Source organism: Nyctereutes procyonoides, unplaced genomic scaffold (assembly GCF_905146905.1).
Source record: "Nyctereutes procyonoides isolate TBG_1078 unplaced genomic scaffold, NYPRO_anot_genome, whole genome shotgun sequence".
NCBI classification, from domain to species: Eukaryota; Metazoa; Chordata; class Mammalia; order Carnivora; family Canidae; genus Nyctereutes; species Nyctereutes procyonoides.
The window spans coordinates 19,716,543-19,733,169 of NW_026575140.1; the positions used below are offsets into that span (position 1 = coordinate 19,716,543).

At 39.3% G+C, this 16,627-nt stretch overlaps 1 protein-coding gene across 1 annotated transcript in view; it reads left to right on the top strand.

Moving 5' to 3' along the window:
• CDH13 (cadherin 13) overlaps positions 1-16,627 on the top strand; it is a 1,004,502-nt gene that overhangs the window by 201,925 nt on the left and 785,950 nt on the right. Inside the window, exon 2 of the mRNA XM_055304976.1 lies at positions 14,215-14,326. Coding sequence (XP_055160951.1) covers positions 14,215-14,326 — 112 coding nt within the window. The remainder of the gene's footprint in view (positions 1-14,214; positions 14,327-16,627) is intronic.

The window sequence follows — 16,627 nt, forward strand, 5'->3', positions numbered from 1 at the left end:
TGATCCTCTGTACTTATTTTTTATTTGTTGGTTGGTATTCCCTCTACTGGGATTAAACACCCTAAGAGCAGAAAAGTGTATATTTTGCTTTCTATGTCATCTCCCATGTCTAGTACAGGACTGTCAGATGGTAGGTGCTCATTTAATATTTATCACATGGGGATTGATAATTATTATGAAACACTTAGTTCTTCTTTATCCCAAAGACCAAACCCTCCATGTCCTTCCTGTTTATTAAAGTATCTTCTTTGGATGTTAATTTTTTTTTTTTTTGGCAAATGTTGAATTTACAGAAAACTGACCCAAAAAATATCACGAAGACGCTGGGTGCCTCTGGGCTTTTAAAATCCCATCTTTCCACAATTGCACCTTCTCCACAGGAGCCTACATCAAAAGGGCTGGTTCATGGAAAACTGCTTAGGAAGCTCGTGGTTTTGTTTATACTCACAGCAGCTGTGGGGCACCTCTGTTTTCAGCATGTTGGCCTAGATTCTCGAGTAATTCTCAATTTTTGTGGCACCACAGGGAAGGAGTGGCCGAGCAGCTTCATTGGCCCTTCCTGGTCTGCTCCCTATCTTTTTCCATTTTGCCCTCTGGCCCAGGAGTCTGCAAACTTTCTCCTGAAGGGCTAGATAATATGTATTTTAGGCTTTGCAGGCCATAAGGTCTCTGTTGCAAGACACTCAACTCTACTGCTGTAGTGTGAAAACAAAGACACGAGGTAAATCAGCGAGTGTGGCTATGTTCTAATAAAACTTTATTTACAAAAGCAGACAGTGGGCTGGATTGGGCCTGTGGTCTGTGATTTACCAATGAAGGCTTGAAGCCCTAGAATAAAGTCTGCAGCTGACAATGTCTACATAGGGAGACTCTAATGTATCCCTCCCAGCCTGGGGTGGAGGCAGTTCACATGACCGTACTCTGCACTGAGTAATTTTTTTGAAGAAGATCTCTTCTGTAAATTTTACTATGGGGGAGATAATACTATTTTTTTTTCTTAAGAGAAATCAAACTTACTTTGAAAGAGTAGTAGGATTAGCAGAAACTTTTACTATTACAGTAATCCAGTTTGAGATGAAAATTTCCTCAAGGACTGATTCATGAAATTTCAGGTAATTGAACCTGTGGACTCAAATAGACATGAGAAAAAAATAAAATGTCCTTCTCAAACTTTTTTGGCTTAGATGTTTTCTTTCTTCTCAGCTCAAAACCTGACAAATATTTGCTTGTTGGAGAAAACACACTGGCTTATCCACACCTAAATGTAATGCAAGGGAGGGTTCCTGAGTATATATATTTGTATCTATGTATACCTTTTTGTTTGTTTTTAGTGAGGAACAAGTTGAAGAGGCTTCCTGCCTCTTGTAGATATTAGAAAGGAGGGTGTTCGGTTGACACTGCAATGAAACCGAGGGAGGGGATGTTCTCCGTCTTTGGAGACCAGCAATAAGCCATTTTTATCACTTTAAAGAGTTTGTGCCTTTGAGCAAGCCAGCTAAGAGGAAGGGCTTGATGCTCTGAAAAAAATATGAACTTGAGTAATGGAGCAGGCTGACTCAGCTCCCCAGAATTCAGAAGACAGTAAATATGAAAGCAGTTTCACGAGGAGAATACTGTAGACTTTTTTATGGTGGTGGTGGTTTCACTGTTAAATACAACTTCTCTGCAACGCATTCAAGGGAGACTCTTTTCCTAGGAATATTAGTAAATGAAGAATGGAAAGTCGGGTGCCAGGGGAGGCCAGGAAGGTAATGTAAAAGAATGAAAGGACTTGGTATAAGAAAAATTCATATAAAGACATGAATGCAAACCAAACATCACTTTTAAGTTTAATTTAGGAAACCAACAGTGCAACTGAGATAATAAAAGGCAAATGGTACTTGCTGCTGGGAGACAGAGGGAGGGACATGGACTGTGGTCACTTGGAGAAGACGTTCTATCCATCAGGAGAATGTTTGACTATAGTCCTAGCATCGTCTCAAACCAACCCAAGTACTCAGTGAAAATCCTTGATATTTAAATGTTAGCGATTAATCCACAAACTAAAGTCCATCTCACAGATTCAGTGGCCTTTAGGGATCTGCTGGCCATCAGAATCTGCACCCTCTTTGGTAGAGCCTTCTTGTCCTTGGAAGAAAGGCTATAGCTGATGTTTGACTGTTGAGGGAGACTGTTCTGTGGCTGCACATCTGTGTTCTGAGTATTTGTAGTACTATAGACAAACTTTCAAGGTCAAATTGATTATCCTCCAGCTTAGCAAAGCAGCATCTCCCTAATTATGTCAGAAGGCAGGATTATCTCTGATCATTCGAGCTAGGATTCTGGATAAAACATCAAAAGCAATATTTAAATAACACACGGTCACGAATCAAGGATGCATTGCATTTTCTCTTACTAAAAAACCAAATTATGGTGGGCCGTTTTGCTCCATTAGTAAGGATTTTCTAGGCTGTTTTAACTCCTATGTAGTAAACCCCATCCTCAATTACAAAGTGTCATCATGGGAAAGAAGGAAGTTCTCTTTGGGGTCATGGTGGTTCATAGTTCATAAAAACCCTGCAAAAATCCAAGCAAGTTCTTAGCCCATGCTACCAGAATTAGGAAATGGCATACCCAGTGCTATGCTGGCACTGCTTAGCTCATGGGAGCCAATTGTGCATATTTCTTCCTAATTCTGTACACAGTGACCACGTTGGTAACTCAAAATTGGCCATGGGGGGAATAGTTGCATCATGGAAATTAGCAAATGTTACAAATCATGGCATTTCTTTATTGAAGAGCCAGTTGTTAAACACTTATGAGGACTCCCATTGGTATTCCTCACTGCTGGAAGGCCTCCCTGTATCTCTTTCTTGAAACCCGAGGCCACCTTGTATTCCACTTAGACATTATATTATTATCTTGCTTACTACTCTAGAAATATGAAGCAGAAAAAAGTTGCATATGAAATTATTTTCTAGTTTCTATCTTCTCAAGAATTTTTGCCTTTTAAAAGCAAAGTTGTTATCGAACACTAGGAATTGTTTTTCAACATCAGAGTAGCTCAGTCTTGAGACATTTGAGTCCTTTTGAATAATAACTAGTAGCAGCACTGAGGAGGAAATTCAAAGATCACTATCATTCTTAGTCTTCCTCACTGTGCATCTTCTTTGTTTAAAATGTAAGGGTACATAAGCAAAATCAACTAAATTGATGTGTCTAAGACAGTGGTTTCTCTAGGGACCTTACTCCCACTCCCCTAACATTGAGCCAACTGTTCTTCTTTTACTATTTCTACAAGACTGTGTACTCCAATCCTATACTTTTAATTGTGTTTTTAAAGTATGTATTTACATACCTGTCTTTCCTGTTGTGCTTTGTCTTCCTAAAGGGTGGGAGCTTTGTCTTACTAATTTCTGTGTATCTTGTCACTAACAGGTAGTAGGCACTCAGTAAATGTTACTTATATCCAAGAATGAATCCTTAAGAACATGATTAATTGGCAAGTAGGGCAGTCATTACAATTCCTTCTGATTCAGGCAAGCACGCATTTGAACAAATTTCTCTCTTAATTACGTATTAGGCAGTTAGATTTTAAAGGTTTATTTACTTATTTTTAGAGAGAGAGAAAGTGTGTGTGTGCAAGCTCAGTGGGGAGGGGCCGAGGGAGAGAATCTCAAGTAGACTCTGTGCTGAGTGTTGAGCCCAATGTGGGGGTTAATCTCATGACTCTGAGCTCATGACTTGCTTGAGCCAAAACCAAGAGTCTGCTACTTTAACCAATTGGCCACCTAGGCATCCCTAGGCAGTTAGACTTTGTAGACAAGATGCATATTATACTCTATCCCAAGAGAGGTTATGTGGCATGCTGCTTAACAATCAATTCCTTGACCTCAACACCAACTTTTGCTAGGTTTATTTCTTTTCTTCTGGAACTTTTCAAAGCCAAAATCTTTAGCAGAAAAAAAAAAAACAATTTAACAAGATAGACATTTAGTTCAATAGAAGAATTTTCCTGGTGTGAAAAAATAAATTACAAAAAGGACTTTGCCTCTGAAAGATAATTAATAAAAACCTTCCGGTGTGATGACAAATCTGACATCTTGTCTAATGTCTGGCAGAGAAGAAAGTGTTGAGAGTTGCACAGTTAGAATAAAATGTTCCACTTCACAGCAAGGCCAGGCAGGATCTGATAATTATTTCTAAGCAAGAAAAGGTCATAGTCTAGTTGTTAAATTGACACAACATCAGGCCATCAGGCCCGCATAGGTGACTATTGACCATCAATGGAGTCTTCCTTCAGATTTTCCTGATTTCACAGATAAATATTGTCAGGAATGTGGATGATTATGGGATGACTCCCTCTTGGACATTTTGGGAATTTAATTTTTTTTTTTAGATTTCAGATTTATTAAGGTATAATTGACAAACAAAATTTTAATACATTTAAAGTGTACATCATGGCAACTGGCACACATTAATTGTACATTGTGAAAGGATTGTCTCCCATCTAGTTATCTAGTAAATTAGCACCTCTACCACCTCACATATATATTTCTTCTTTTTTAAAGTTTCTGTTTTTTTGGTGAGGACCAGCAAGCATCAACCACACCACACACTACCAACCACAGTCATTACTCTCTATATCACATCTTCAGATTTTATTCATCTTATAGCTGAAAATTTGTACCCTCTTTCCAACGTATCCTTGTCTCCCCTACTTCCCAGCCCCCGGGCAATCTCTTTCTTACTCTCTATGAATTGGATTTTCTTTAGATCCTACATGTAAATTATATTATGTAGTATTTATCTTTCTCTTTCTGGATTATTTCACTTAGCATAATGCCCTCCAGGCCCATCCAGGTTGTCACAAGTGGCAAGGTTTCCTTCTTTCTCATGACTAAGTAATATTCTATTTTTATATAGATTATTTTTATGAATATTCCATAATATGCAATATCTGATATACATGGAACATATTATATATAGAATGTGTACAATATATATCTATCTTACATAGTCTTTATTCTTCCATTGATGGGCACTTATATATATTATATTGCTTGTATTGTTTCTATACTTTTTGGACATTTTGGACTGAAACTGTATTTATAGAACTTTCCCCTTCCCTTATAGAAGTTACTCATGAGTTATAGTAGGCTTAGTAATATGTTCCTGAACATGTCCACATCCTAATTTCTAGAACATGTGACTATTACTTGGATTACCCATGTGGCCTGATATAATCACAATGGTCCTTATAAAAAGGATGCAAAAGGAGTCGAAACAGAAGAGCATATGATGATGGAAGAAGAGACAAAGAGATGCTATGTTACTGACTTTGAAGATGGAGGAAGGATGCCATGCGCTAAATGCTATAGTTGGCCTATGAGAGCTGGAGAGCAAAAGGAAACAGATTGTACCTTGAAGTCTGCTGAAGGAACACAGCCCTGTCAACAAATTTTAGACTTCTGATACCCAGTGCTGTAAGATAACAAAATGTTTTCCAAGCCACTAAGATTGAGATAATTTGATACAACAGCAATACAAAACTAATGAATGGGACATGTCTTACTTTGGGTTCCCCCGAGTCAGAGCTGGAGACAAAGGGCTAGATACAGATTGTTTTCTTTGGGAGATGACCTAGGAAGCAGGAGTGAGGGGCAAGAGGGTGAGGCAAGGGAGGAGGGAGAGAGCCCATGTAATGAAGTGTCACTGAGATCACTCCTGTGGGCAGCTAGGGCTCAAGGCACCAGGACTTCTGGAAGGCACATGGGATGTCTCTCAGAAGAGTGCCTCTAGAGGAAGGCAATTAGGACCTGTAACTGGCTTCCATTTCCCAGCATTGAGGGCACCACTAAAGGCTACCGCTGGAGCATCAGCTCCTCTACATTTCCCAGCTCTGCTTGACCTTGCATTAACCGGGCTCCTGCAGTATAGGAGCAAGCCCCACAGCAGAATGTGAAGAGACTGAGGACACTTTGCAGGGCAAGGCTGAGCTCTGAGGGAACAGTTCACAGCAGCAGTGGCTACGATGAGAGGCTGGCTGAGGTGATGGCCTCAGGCACTGTCTTCTATTGGACTGAATACTCAATCCCCGGATTATTCATCTAGTAATTTTCTAACCTGTTGTCTCCATGGGGTTAGGGTTTTATATGCAGACCAGACAACTCTTCCAGTGCCTGGCACACAGTTGGTACTTCATATTTGCTCAGTTGAACTTCCTGGGGCTGCTAAGTCTCACCATGAGTAGCTCATACAGAGACTCCCTTCTTTATTTCATTTAAGGGAAGCAGGTCTTACCTGGCATTTGAAATCCCAAATTAATTACTAAAATTTCATGAATAGATCTAAATACTACCAACTCTAGGACAGATACAGCCTCTAGTTTCTTCTAAGGGCCAGAGAAAAAAGCCTTCCTAATTGCACTGACTAAAATTCTTACAAAACTTTTTCTTTTCTTTTCTTTTCTTTTCTTTTCTTTTCTTTTCTTTTCTTTTAATTTACCAATTGAGTCTCGTCGATTAATCCTGGAATCTTAACAGTAAAGAGTTAATCCTGTTTAGACAGAAATTGTGATTTCATTGAATGAATTATTTTTGGCTCTGTTTTAGCCAGACTAGAGGAGGACATGCCTGGTCAACTCAATCCTACTTTAAGACAAAACACTTTCAAATAATCTTGAAAACAACCCAGAGCTTATTATCCCTGCCAAATTGCTTCCTGTTTCTTCAATTGGCATGCTGTGGTGTTTGCACTTACCAAACCCCTGCATGGAACATTCTTTATTATACTTTGCTACTTGAAAAATGTCAATCAGCTTTCCAATATGGCCTTATCTGTGACATGGCCCCAGTTCCTATTCTCATTAAAACAGTCTGTTATTCCTTCTGTTATTCCAGTCTGTTATTCCTTCCATAACACTTTTTACATAATTGTCTATACTAATATAAATAATAATAGTAGGTAGCATATAGCACCTATTATGAGCCAGCTCCTGTCCTAAACCTTTTGATTTATGTTAACTTATTGGCTCCCACAAACCAATGAGGGTAGATGACCTTACTGGGTATATTGTACAAATGAGAAAACTAAGTCACAGAGAAGGTAAGGAACTTGCCCAGGGTCACACAGCAACCATGTAGTAAAATTAGGACTTGAACCCAGGTAATTTAGCTCAAGATTCTTTGTTTTGAACTACTTCCTAATTCCCAATATGTAGAAAATATTATATTATATGGTATTATTTGCCCCCATGCCTGCCTTTCCTTCTAGATAATAGCTCTACCAAGGCCTTTGTTCATTTCTCCATCTCCAGCATCTATCCAAAGGCTTGGCAGATAATAGAAATTTTAAACTTTGACTAAGGGAACTAATGAAAAAAATGAACCCAAATACTCTGTCATAAGGCAGATCAAAATGCCCCACCACTTGAAAGGACAATTGCTAAGAAAAAAGAGAAGAATCTGTGTCTGTTTGTGCTCACGAATGGAGTGCTCAGACAGCAATTTCCACATCATGATCCTCTGACACTCCTATCCAGAAAATGGGCCTCACTGAGATACAAACATGGTGTCAGCAGGGCTGCATTCCTTCTGGAGGTTTAGGAGGAACTCTGTATTTTTGTCTTTTCCAGCTTCTAGAGGCCTCTTGCCCCCTTGGCTGGCAGTCCTTTCTTCCACTTCCAAAGCTGGCAATGGCAAGTTGAGGCTTTCTCACACCACATCCCTGTGGCCTGGCTTTCATTGTCACATCTCTTTCTCGAGCTCTTCAGCTCTCTCTCTCTCTCTCTCTCTCTCTCTTTCTCTCTCTCTCTCTCTTCCATTTTCAAGGATTCTTCTGATTATATCTAGATAATTCAGAATAATCATTCTATTTTAAAGTCAGTGGATTTTTACCTTTAATTCCCCATTACCATTTAATCAAACATATTCACAGGTTCTGTGGATTGGCCTGAGGACATATTTGGGTGCCATAATTGTGTGACTTCCCCTTTAACAATTCGAGGAAAAGATACTGAGTAGCATTCAGTTGGAAATAAGGTCTAGGATGTTGGTCCTAAACTCTGTATGAAGGCAACAACACCCAATTAACTCAAACTGCGTATGAAGGACTCACCAAACTGGAAGTATTCTCTCTCTTTTTCTTCCCCAAAATCATTTCTAAGTGTCAGTTACATTAGTGGCCAAGATAGTGGCAGGTGCTCTGTGTCCCGAGGGCTATAGAACATCAAGAAGATTGTAAGGTGGTCAGATTGGGTGGGGTGGATGACATGAGCTACACTCTCAGTAAGGATATGGATATGTGCCTATGCATGTGTGCACGTATGTTTTGTGTGTGTACATGGATGTGCCAATGCATGCCTTTAAATACCTCTTTTTTCCATGCTTTCCCTGTAGGTAGAGTGCTTGCAAAAACCCTTCAAGGATTCTGGCAGGATAAAGAATCAATCAAAATTCATTGCTGTAACATTTTTATATCCTGCAAGTCAGAACTGGTAGCCTTTCTTCTCCGCCAATCTAAGCTCCTCCAAACTGATTCCAGTAGGCCGGCTTTGACAAGAGTAAACCAGAGGTGTTTTGTGGCAAGGATAAAGTAACTGTCCATCCACGCTAATAGCAAAAAGCGGTGAGTCAGTGAAAGGAAAACAACGAGGGGCCAGGAGAGTCTAGTGAGTTCACTTGGGAAATACCATTTTGGAGCTGGCTTAAGAGAGGATGAGATCTGAGGTTGTTCACTACCTGCTGAGATAATTATTTGTGGCAGGAAGTTTTTCTTTTTTTTAGCTATGGCTACTTTGAATACAGTTGTGTTAAGTTTTTCTTCAGTCCTGCTATATCTCTTTGACCTCTGGGACATATTTGTGATGCCATGATATAGGAGCCCCTCTGTGTCCTTGTCCTTTCCATATCTAGTGTATAGTCAGCCAGGTGAGCTGCTGGCTCACACACACAACCCTGGATCTTAGGGGTCTGCACATTGCATGTGTAGTTTCCTTATTGGGTAGTTCTGTTAAGTGCTTGTCTTCTAAGCAAGGACTGATTTCTGGGCTTTTCTATTGGATGGCTCTGCCATCTTGGAAGACCCTCCTTTCTGTTTTCATAGATGGGGAAGAGAGGGCATTTCAGGGGCCAGGTGGAAGTGGCAAAAACTCTTTTACTCTCCTTTTGTGGGCCAGAGCTTAGCACGTGGCCAAAGTTACTGCAACAGAGCCAAGAGCATACAGTTATGGATATTATTAGGACAAGTTAATTAGAGACTCACAACAAGGAGAGTTCTTTGCTTGAAAAGCCTGTTTCCAAAGTTTAGAGTAGGGGTTGCAAATTCAGATGCCTCAGAGCCAGACAAGTGAGTAGCAGAGTCAAGTAAGTGGGAACAGTAATACAGAGAATGGTGCAGACAAGGACAGCCAAGAGAAGTGCACTCTTAATAACATGATAATTTAACTTTTATGATAGACTGCTATGGCTAAACTAACCAAATCTGCTGGCCACATCCATCCCATATGCTGCCAGTTGGCAACCTGCAGTCTGGGACAGAAAAAACATTTTTTTTTCCTGGAAGCAAATTCCAAGTTGGCTATGTTCGCGAATCACTACCTGTCAGGATAAACATAAACCCTTTCTTTTGAAAAAAAGAAAGCTCTGAATAGCAGCAAAGAAATGGAAGCTAAAAAAGGAAGCAGGTATAAAGAGAGTGATGTAAGGTTTTGCTATTGGTGTGTACGTGTAGGGCAGTGGCTCTTACACAGAGGATGGAGTTCTGAGCTGCCATTTTAAAGGATATTTGGTGTCCTGCAAAAGCAGCACAACTCAGCTCACAACAGGCATTGATGTTTTCCATTGTGCACCTGACCTCAACATTCAACCCCACCCCTCCCACCTTCTGCCTGACTCAGGCCCCTGCTCTTTCCCTTTGAATATTTCTGAGCACAGTGTATACACTGAACAGTTTTACAGTAGCAAGGAAAGTTATATTTTGCTGATATCTGTCAATGTCTACCTTGAGGAAGATAATATCAGTGAATCCTGTATATTGGCTTAAATATAGTATATAGAAACAAAGATAATAACAGCAAACATTTATTGAGCAACCACTATGTGCCTGGTACTACATAAGGCCATTTATGACAATTAACTCATTAATTAATCCTCATAATAACTTTGAGATGCTATTATAGTTCCAATTTCTAAGTGAGGAAACTTAGACACAGAAGGTTACTTGCCCAAGGTCACACTGGTAAATAGCAGCTAATAAGCTGGGACTCATATAGAACAAGTGTAGCTCTGTCCTGTGCTTATAGTTTGTTCGAACATGAATCTGCTTTCATAAGCAGGCTGATTGTAATTTTCAAATAATAGAAATCCTTCAGTGATCATAAAATTTGATCACTGCTGAGCTTTCAAAGGTATATTGGTTGCCTGTTGGTTATGAGGTGCAAGCTAATGCATGAGTGAGCAAAAAAAAAAATATATATATATATAGAAAGACCATTATTTCTAAGGCATTAAAGATAAATTCAGAATGTTGTTCATAGCATATATTCTAGAAATGTTCAAGAGGATTTGGAGAAAAGTATGTCCAGGGCACATATTTATAAAAATGACATCTGACAATGTTGGAGAAGGGGCTTACCTCGTTTTGGAGTAACGTCCAAATACTCGTTTTTAAACCAATGTGGGGATACTTCTTACTTATTCTTCCACCGAACTCAGTGTGATTAAAATTGAAGGGTGGGTATCCATGACAAGTTCATGCACAGATACTAATTAAATTCTTGTAAAAAGTCAAAGGGCAATAGCAGTAAGTAGAATAATCTTCCACTACTGCCCAGTCAGACATTCAACTTTTGGGAAGCCCTAAATTCATCTGGATTCTTTTTTAAATACAATTTTGTAATTTCAGAGATGTGTTACATGAAACCCAGGCAGACACAAAGGAACTTATGTGAAAGAAAAGGGTGTGTTGGCTGACAAGACAAGTCTATGTTCCTTTCCATTGATCCAGCTAATTCTGACCCAACTTTGAGATCGAGGCAGAAATGTCCTTTATGTGGGTTTGCTTTCCCTGATCCCCCTAGATGAAGTTAGGCTCCTTGTCCCTTCTTCATGCTCCCAAAGACACCTATAGTTTCCTCTCAAGGTAAAATTCTAGTTAATTAATGAAATTGTGATTTGTTAATGCCTGTCACCTTTTCTAGTCCACATTAACAGTTAACACTTGCTGATCACTTATCCTGTGTGACATTACTCTAGTAATTTTATTTTTTTTACTTTTTAAATCTTTTTGACAGAGAGCACACAAGTGAGCTGTGGAGGGTCAGACACTTAACTGACTGAGCCACCAAGGTGCCCCTATTTTTGTTGCTTTAGATGCACCATGCATTGAATCCATATAGCTCCTCCTCTCAATGCCCATCTTATTTTCCATAGTTCCATTACTATCACCCGGTAAAAGACAAAGCCAAGATTTGAACGTTTGGACTTTGTGCTTTTAATTACTGCATTACTATGCTTCTGTATAAGCTCTAGAACAGCACCTAGCAAAGTGCTTGCTGAGTCCCAGGAGATTAATAAATTTGGGGGAATAAGTGAATGAATGAATGCAGGCAGGAAGAACAAGTTCTTACTTTGTTAAGTCATACCTTGCTTAGGAAAGTGCTGCATGCTTTTCCCTTAAAAGCATTCAACTTAAACTTTGGTGAGTGGAGTGACCCAAGAATTTACAAAAACAAACAAACAAACAAAACAGCTTCTGGCAATCCTCTCACACTCCTACTCCCACCTGATGGTCAGAGATTTCTTTATGACTCCAGAGGAATCCTGAATAGAGCCTACCAAGAAATCAGGACAAAGGTGGAACTGCAGAGGGACAAGAACAGGGGCTCAACTCAACCAACTTCTTAACCAGTTCTGGGTTCTTATGCTCAGGATCCTTAGAGAAATGACATCTCCTTAGTTCCTAGGGGATGACTGGTTTACTGGTCTTGGGTTAAAGGCAGAATTAGCGGATTAGAAGGTTAAGGTGTAATTGTAGGCACAGGGTGCCTGGGGGTAACCTTTGACCATTTTCTGTTTAACTGAATTAGCGTTGGCCAGTTATAGATTTTCTGCTTGCAAAATTGCCAGCAAATTATTCTGAATCCTGAATCTGCATTCTGTGTATGTGCCATTTGGGATGTCAGCATTATGATTGCCTTGGAAGCAATCTAACCAGAGCCTGCTCTGAAGGCAAGAGAAAGTTTCACAAGCAGAACTGCTCAGATATGGAACTATAATATCCTCACCCCTTTGATTTTAGAAAGATGATGTCAGTCAGGGTGATGACTTCTCCATTTCAATTTCTCTGATGTTCCTCAGTCCGGCCATACCATGAATCTCCAAAGATTAATTCTTGCTCTCATTTCTTGGGGTTCAGTGGATTTCAGTGGGCTGGTATTTAGAGAGAAGCCCTGGTTCCTCAGCTTCGAACCTTTTGTACACTCTTTTGAATTTGCTGGTGGGGATAATAATGAGTTTTCTTCAACAGCTTGTGTATAGTGGTTAAAAGTTTGCATCCTAGTATCAAAGTTTGGTTTTCCGAGAAGCAGGCACTAAGTCAAGGATTTGAGTGCCAGTAGTTTCATTTGGAGGGTGGTGTCAGAAAATACCACAAGAGATGAGGAAATGAGCCAGGAAAGAACGGAAGGTGAATATCAAGCTCACCCCTGTGGGCAGCTGGAGTTGAAATCCAAGTGGAAACAGGGAAACAGAACATTGGCTTGCATGATTATCTCTCCTGAGCGGTGAGAGAGCTGGGGTATTTGTGCACCAATTCTCATCAGTAATGGCCAAGGGCTGCTACTAAGAATATGAATTTCCAAACATTCTCTGCTGGCTCCATGCTCTGTTAAAACAGCCTTCCACAGGCTTCAGAGAAACATCTCGGGCAAAAAAATATAAAATCCTGCTGCATGACATGGAAAGCGTAAGGGGTGTGTGGGAGGAGCTCTGATAAGTGATCCAAATTCAGGACACTTAAGCCTGGATTCAGATCCTTGTTCCACCCATCCTCACTGTATGTATGGTCTTGGGCAAATGTAGTAGCTTCTCCAAAATGTGAGGCCCCTTGTCTGTAAAATGTATCCTATAAAATATTAAATGTAATATAAGCTGTTGTGGAGATTAAAGGAGATGATGCATATAACAAACTTAGCATAGTGCTTGCCATATAGTAAAGGTTGAAAAATGTTAGCAGTTATATGTTAAATATTATAGAGCATCTTCTCAGCGTCAGTATCTGTGGTAGGTACTTGGCATCAAAGGGGGGTGGGGAAGAGGTAACTTCTATCTTCATAGGGCTTGTATTCTTTCCATACTAAACCCATGACCATTTCTTACCTTATGAAAGTACCCCTTGTCCAAGAATGTGTCACATACTTTCATATTCCAAAATATATAACTTAAATTTTTGAGTCTGAGATGAAGCACCCCAAGGGTTTGCAAAGACAGAACTGAGCTTTTGGAAGCAATTATAAACTTTAGATTTTATGAGTAGCCAAACTTACAAAAGTAAAATAAAGTGGTGAAACTGACTTCAATAAGATCTATTGAGTCTACTCTGTAAAATAATATCATTTTAACATGTAATCCATATAAACATTATTAAATTAGATATTTTACATTATTTTTCTTTTTGGCGCTCAGCCTTCAAAATCCAACATGTATTTTATACTGACAATTTCAGCCCAGCTACATTTCATGTGCTGAGTAGGTGAGGGTGGCCCATGGCCACCATATTTGATTGTGAAGGTATAGTGAGCTCTGAATTCCTTTGGGAAATAATTTCCAGTGGAATATTCTGTTTTCCTCCTCATTATGAATGGCACTGCTCCTTTGCATCTATGACAGTGAAGTTGGTTTTAGCTTGGGCATCATATGAAATTGACTGTTTTTGTAATGAAATTTCACACATAGAAGCCATGGTGAGATTCTTAGCAGGTGTAAAAATCTGACAAAGTTATTTCTTTAACAGCAACTTGATGGAAACTACAGCAGCTGTTCCCATTTGTGTGTTTTCCAAATCTCATTGCCAAAGAGAATTGTTGGCAGCCACAGGAGAAGTATCAACTTACCTCTTCATTTGGAAAACGAAATTAAAACCCCAGCTCATTTCTAAAAGTCACAGATTTGGTAAAAGTTAGTAGGGCAAACACATAAGCCGCTGTTAAAATATTGATGGCTTTGGTTTTCTCAGGTGCTGCTGTTAACATCTGCAGAAGATTTGGACTGCACTCCTGGATTTCAGCAGAAAGTGTTCCATATCAATCAGCCAGCTCAGTTCATCGAGGACCAGGCGATTCTAAACTGTAAGCAATGTCACTTGATGATTCTTTTGGCCTATTCTCATATTTGAATTTGCCAATGTCTAAGAATATGTCTCAGGATATGATATAGTCTAACCTAAGTGTTTTCTGATTGTTTTTCTTATGTCACTGCTTGACCTGGGGTGGAAGCTCTCGAATTAGGGCCTTGTTGGCTGAGAGGTATATAAAGTCGTTATGTATCTCTTTTGAGTATTTTATCATTGGTGAGCATTTTTCCACTGCTCCCAGAAGAGGAGACCACACCAGACTCCAATGTGAGTGCTACTCTGTGCAAAGGAAATTAAATCCATTTCCCCTGGGCAGTCCCTGAGAGCAAAACCATTGCCTTCCCAAGGATTGCTGTTTTACTGGGATTTCTCGTGCATAGTGTTAGATCAAAATAATGGTGAGAGTAGGATGTTGGCTTCTGGGAATTTTTAGGCATAGGAATTTAAAACTCCTATTCTGAAGGCTAATAAGAGGGACATCAGAAAGATTCAAAATCTCTACTAGCTATATTGCAGAGTAAACTCAAATCCCCCCAAATTCCAATTAAAATACGCTCCCCTTAGATCTGTGGATATAATCTCTTCCTATTTTTAATGCCAGTTTCATATTGTTTTATCTTTATGAGGGCATGGAGTGCATTGCTAAATGCATAGCAAGCATAGTTTTAGCACAATAGAATTTAAAATTGATGGCAAATAACCATTTAATTGTAAACTCTTGAGCACCATTCTTTAACATTTGGGAATGCATAATAGGAAAACAGTGGTTTAAGTTGGTCAGATGCTGCAAGGTCCTTTTAGGGAAGATAATTTTGCATTTGCCCTTTCGGTCTCAGGCTTGCCTTCCACGCTAACCACACTCCTTCGTTCCTGTGCTCTGTGACTGGTGTATTAAAAGAAAAGGGAAACAAGACAAAACAACACAAAATAAAATAAAACCAGCCTGCTTGATTGGATTGTTCTGTGAGGCTGGAACACATTTTAGAGTTGGAAGGAACACAGTAATGAAGATGCAATACTGAGCATCAAGGGAGCTAACCAAGGTGAAGTCCATGAACATCTTGATGCAATTATACCAATGAAATCATTTTGGCAATTAGAGTCTGCAATGACAAGGTGCAGGACTGGCACAATAAGTGAATTCCAATGTGTGATTTCATGTTAATTTGATCCCTGAGTGAGACTCCTGGGTCAGGCCATCAGGAACCCTTATTTGTCTTTTGATTCTTCTATTTATCAGAATCAATATATTTCAAAGGAAACTTTGTTTAAGAGAACCACTTTTCTGGCTCTTCTTCCCTCACATCTCTGTCTCATCTCCTCTCTTCTCCTTCTCTTTCTCTCTCTCTCACTCTTTCTCTATCTCCTTTTTCTCTCTTTTCTTTGCAAGTGATTATCCCAAATGGCATCTATATTAACATGAGTGTAAGTGTGAAGCCACCCTGAGTATGGAAATTAATAGAGTTGGTATGCAAAGCAGGCCCATAAATGTGATTGCTTCTGTAATCTTCACGACACCAAACAGCTTTTAATTCACCGCTGAGAAGCTGGAAACAATCATACTTTGGGGGATCTTTTTAATTTAAACTAGACCATACTGTACATTCCAATATCACAGTTTTGTGTGTGTCTGTGTTTTTTTTTTTTTAATCCCCTAAGTAATTAAGTGGGTTATGGTTGTTGGTTCTGTGTAAGCTAGTAAATGCTAAATGGAACTGAGTTGATTATCAATGATAGCACGTTCAGGAAAAGTCAGTGATATGGGAATTGAGGATATTTAAAATTTTATATATGAATCTGTATGTAAATTGTTGAATCAGCAAAATCTGATTAGCCCTCTCTTAGTCAAACTGCAGGTTCAAATCTATTACTAGGGTAAAAAAATATAAAGAGTACATCTAGTCTGGTGCTTTTGAGTTCATCTCAAAGCAACAAATGTAGGTTGTTATGAGTAAGACCCTGCAAATAAGGTTAATTGTGCCTAAATGAAGAAGAAAGTTTCCATAGACTTGAGAATGCTTACTGAATATTTTTTTGAGAAAATCTGGATTTTCAGAAGAAATAGAAATGTATGGCTCTACTACAGAGGAAAGAGTACTGAGTATTGATAAACTTTCCCCCCAGCTCACAAACATTCCTCTTAGTCTCTCCCTCTTCCCCTCTTTCTTAGATTTTTTTCATGCATTGCTCTAGGGTTCAACACAAGACCCTTCTATCTCTGAAAATGTGATTAACCAAGAAATTAATGAGTGGGGTGGTGCTCTCAAAATGAAGGCTGTATTGACACAAGGCTACT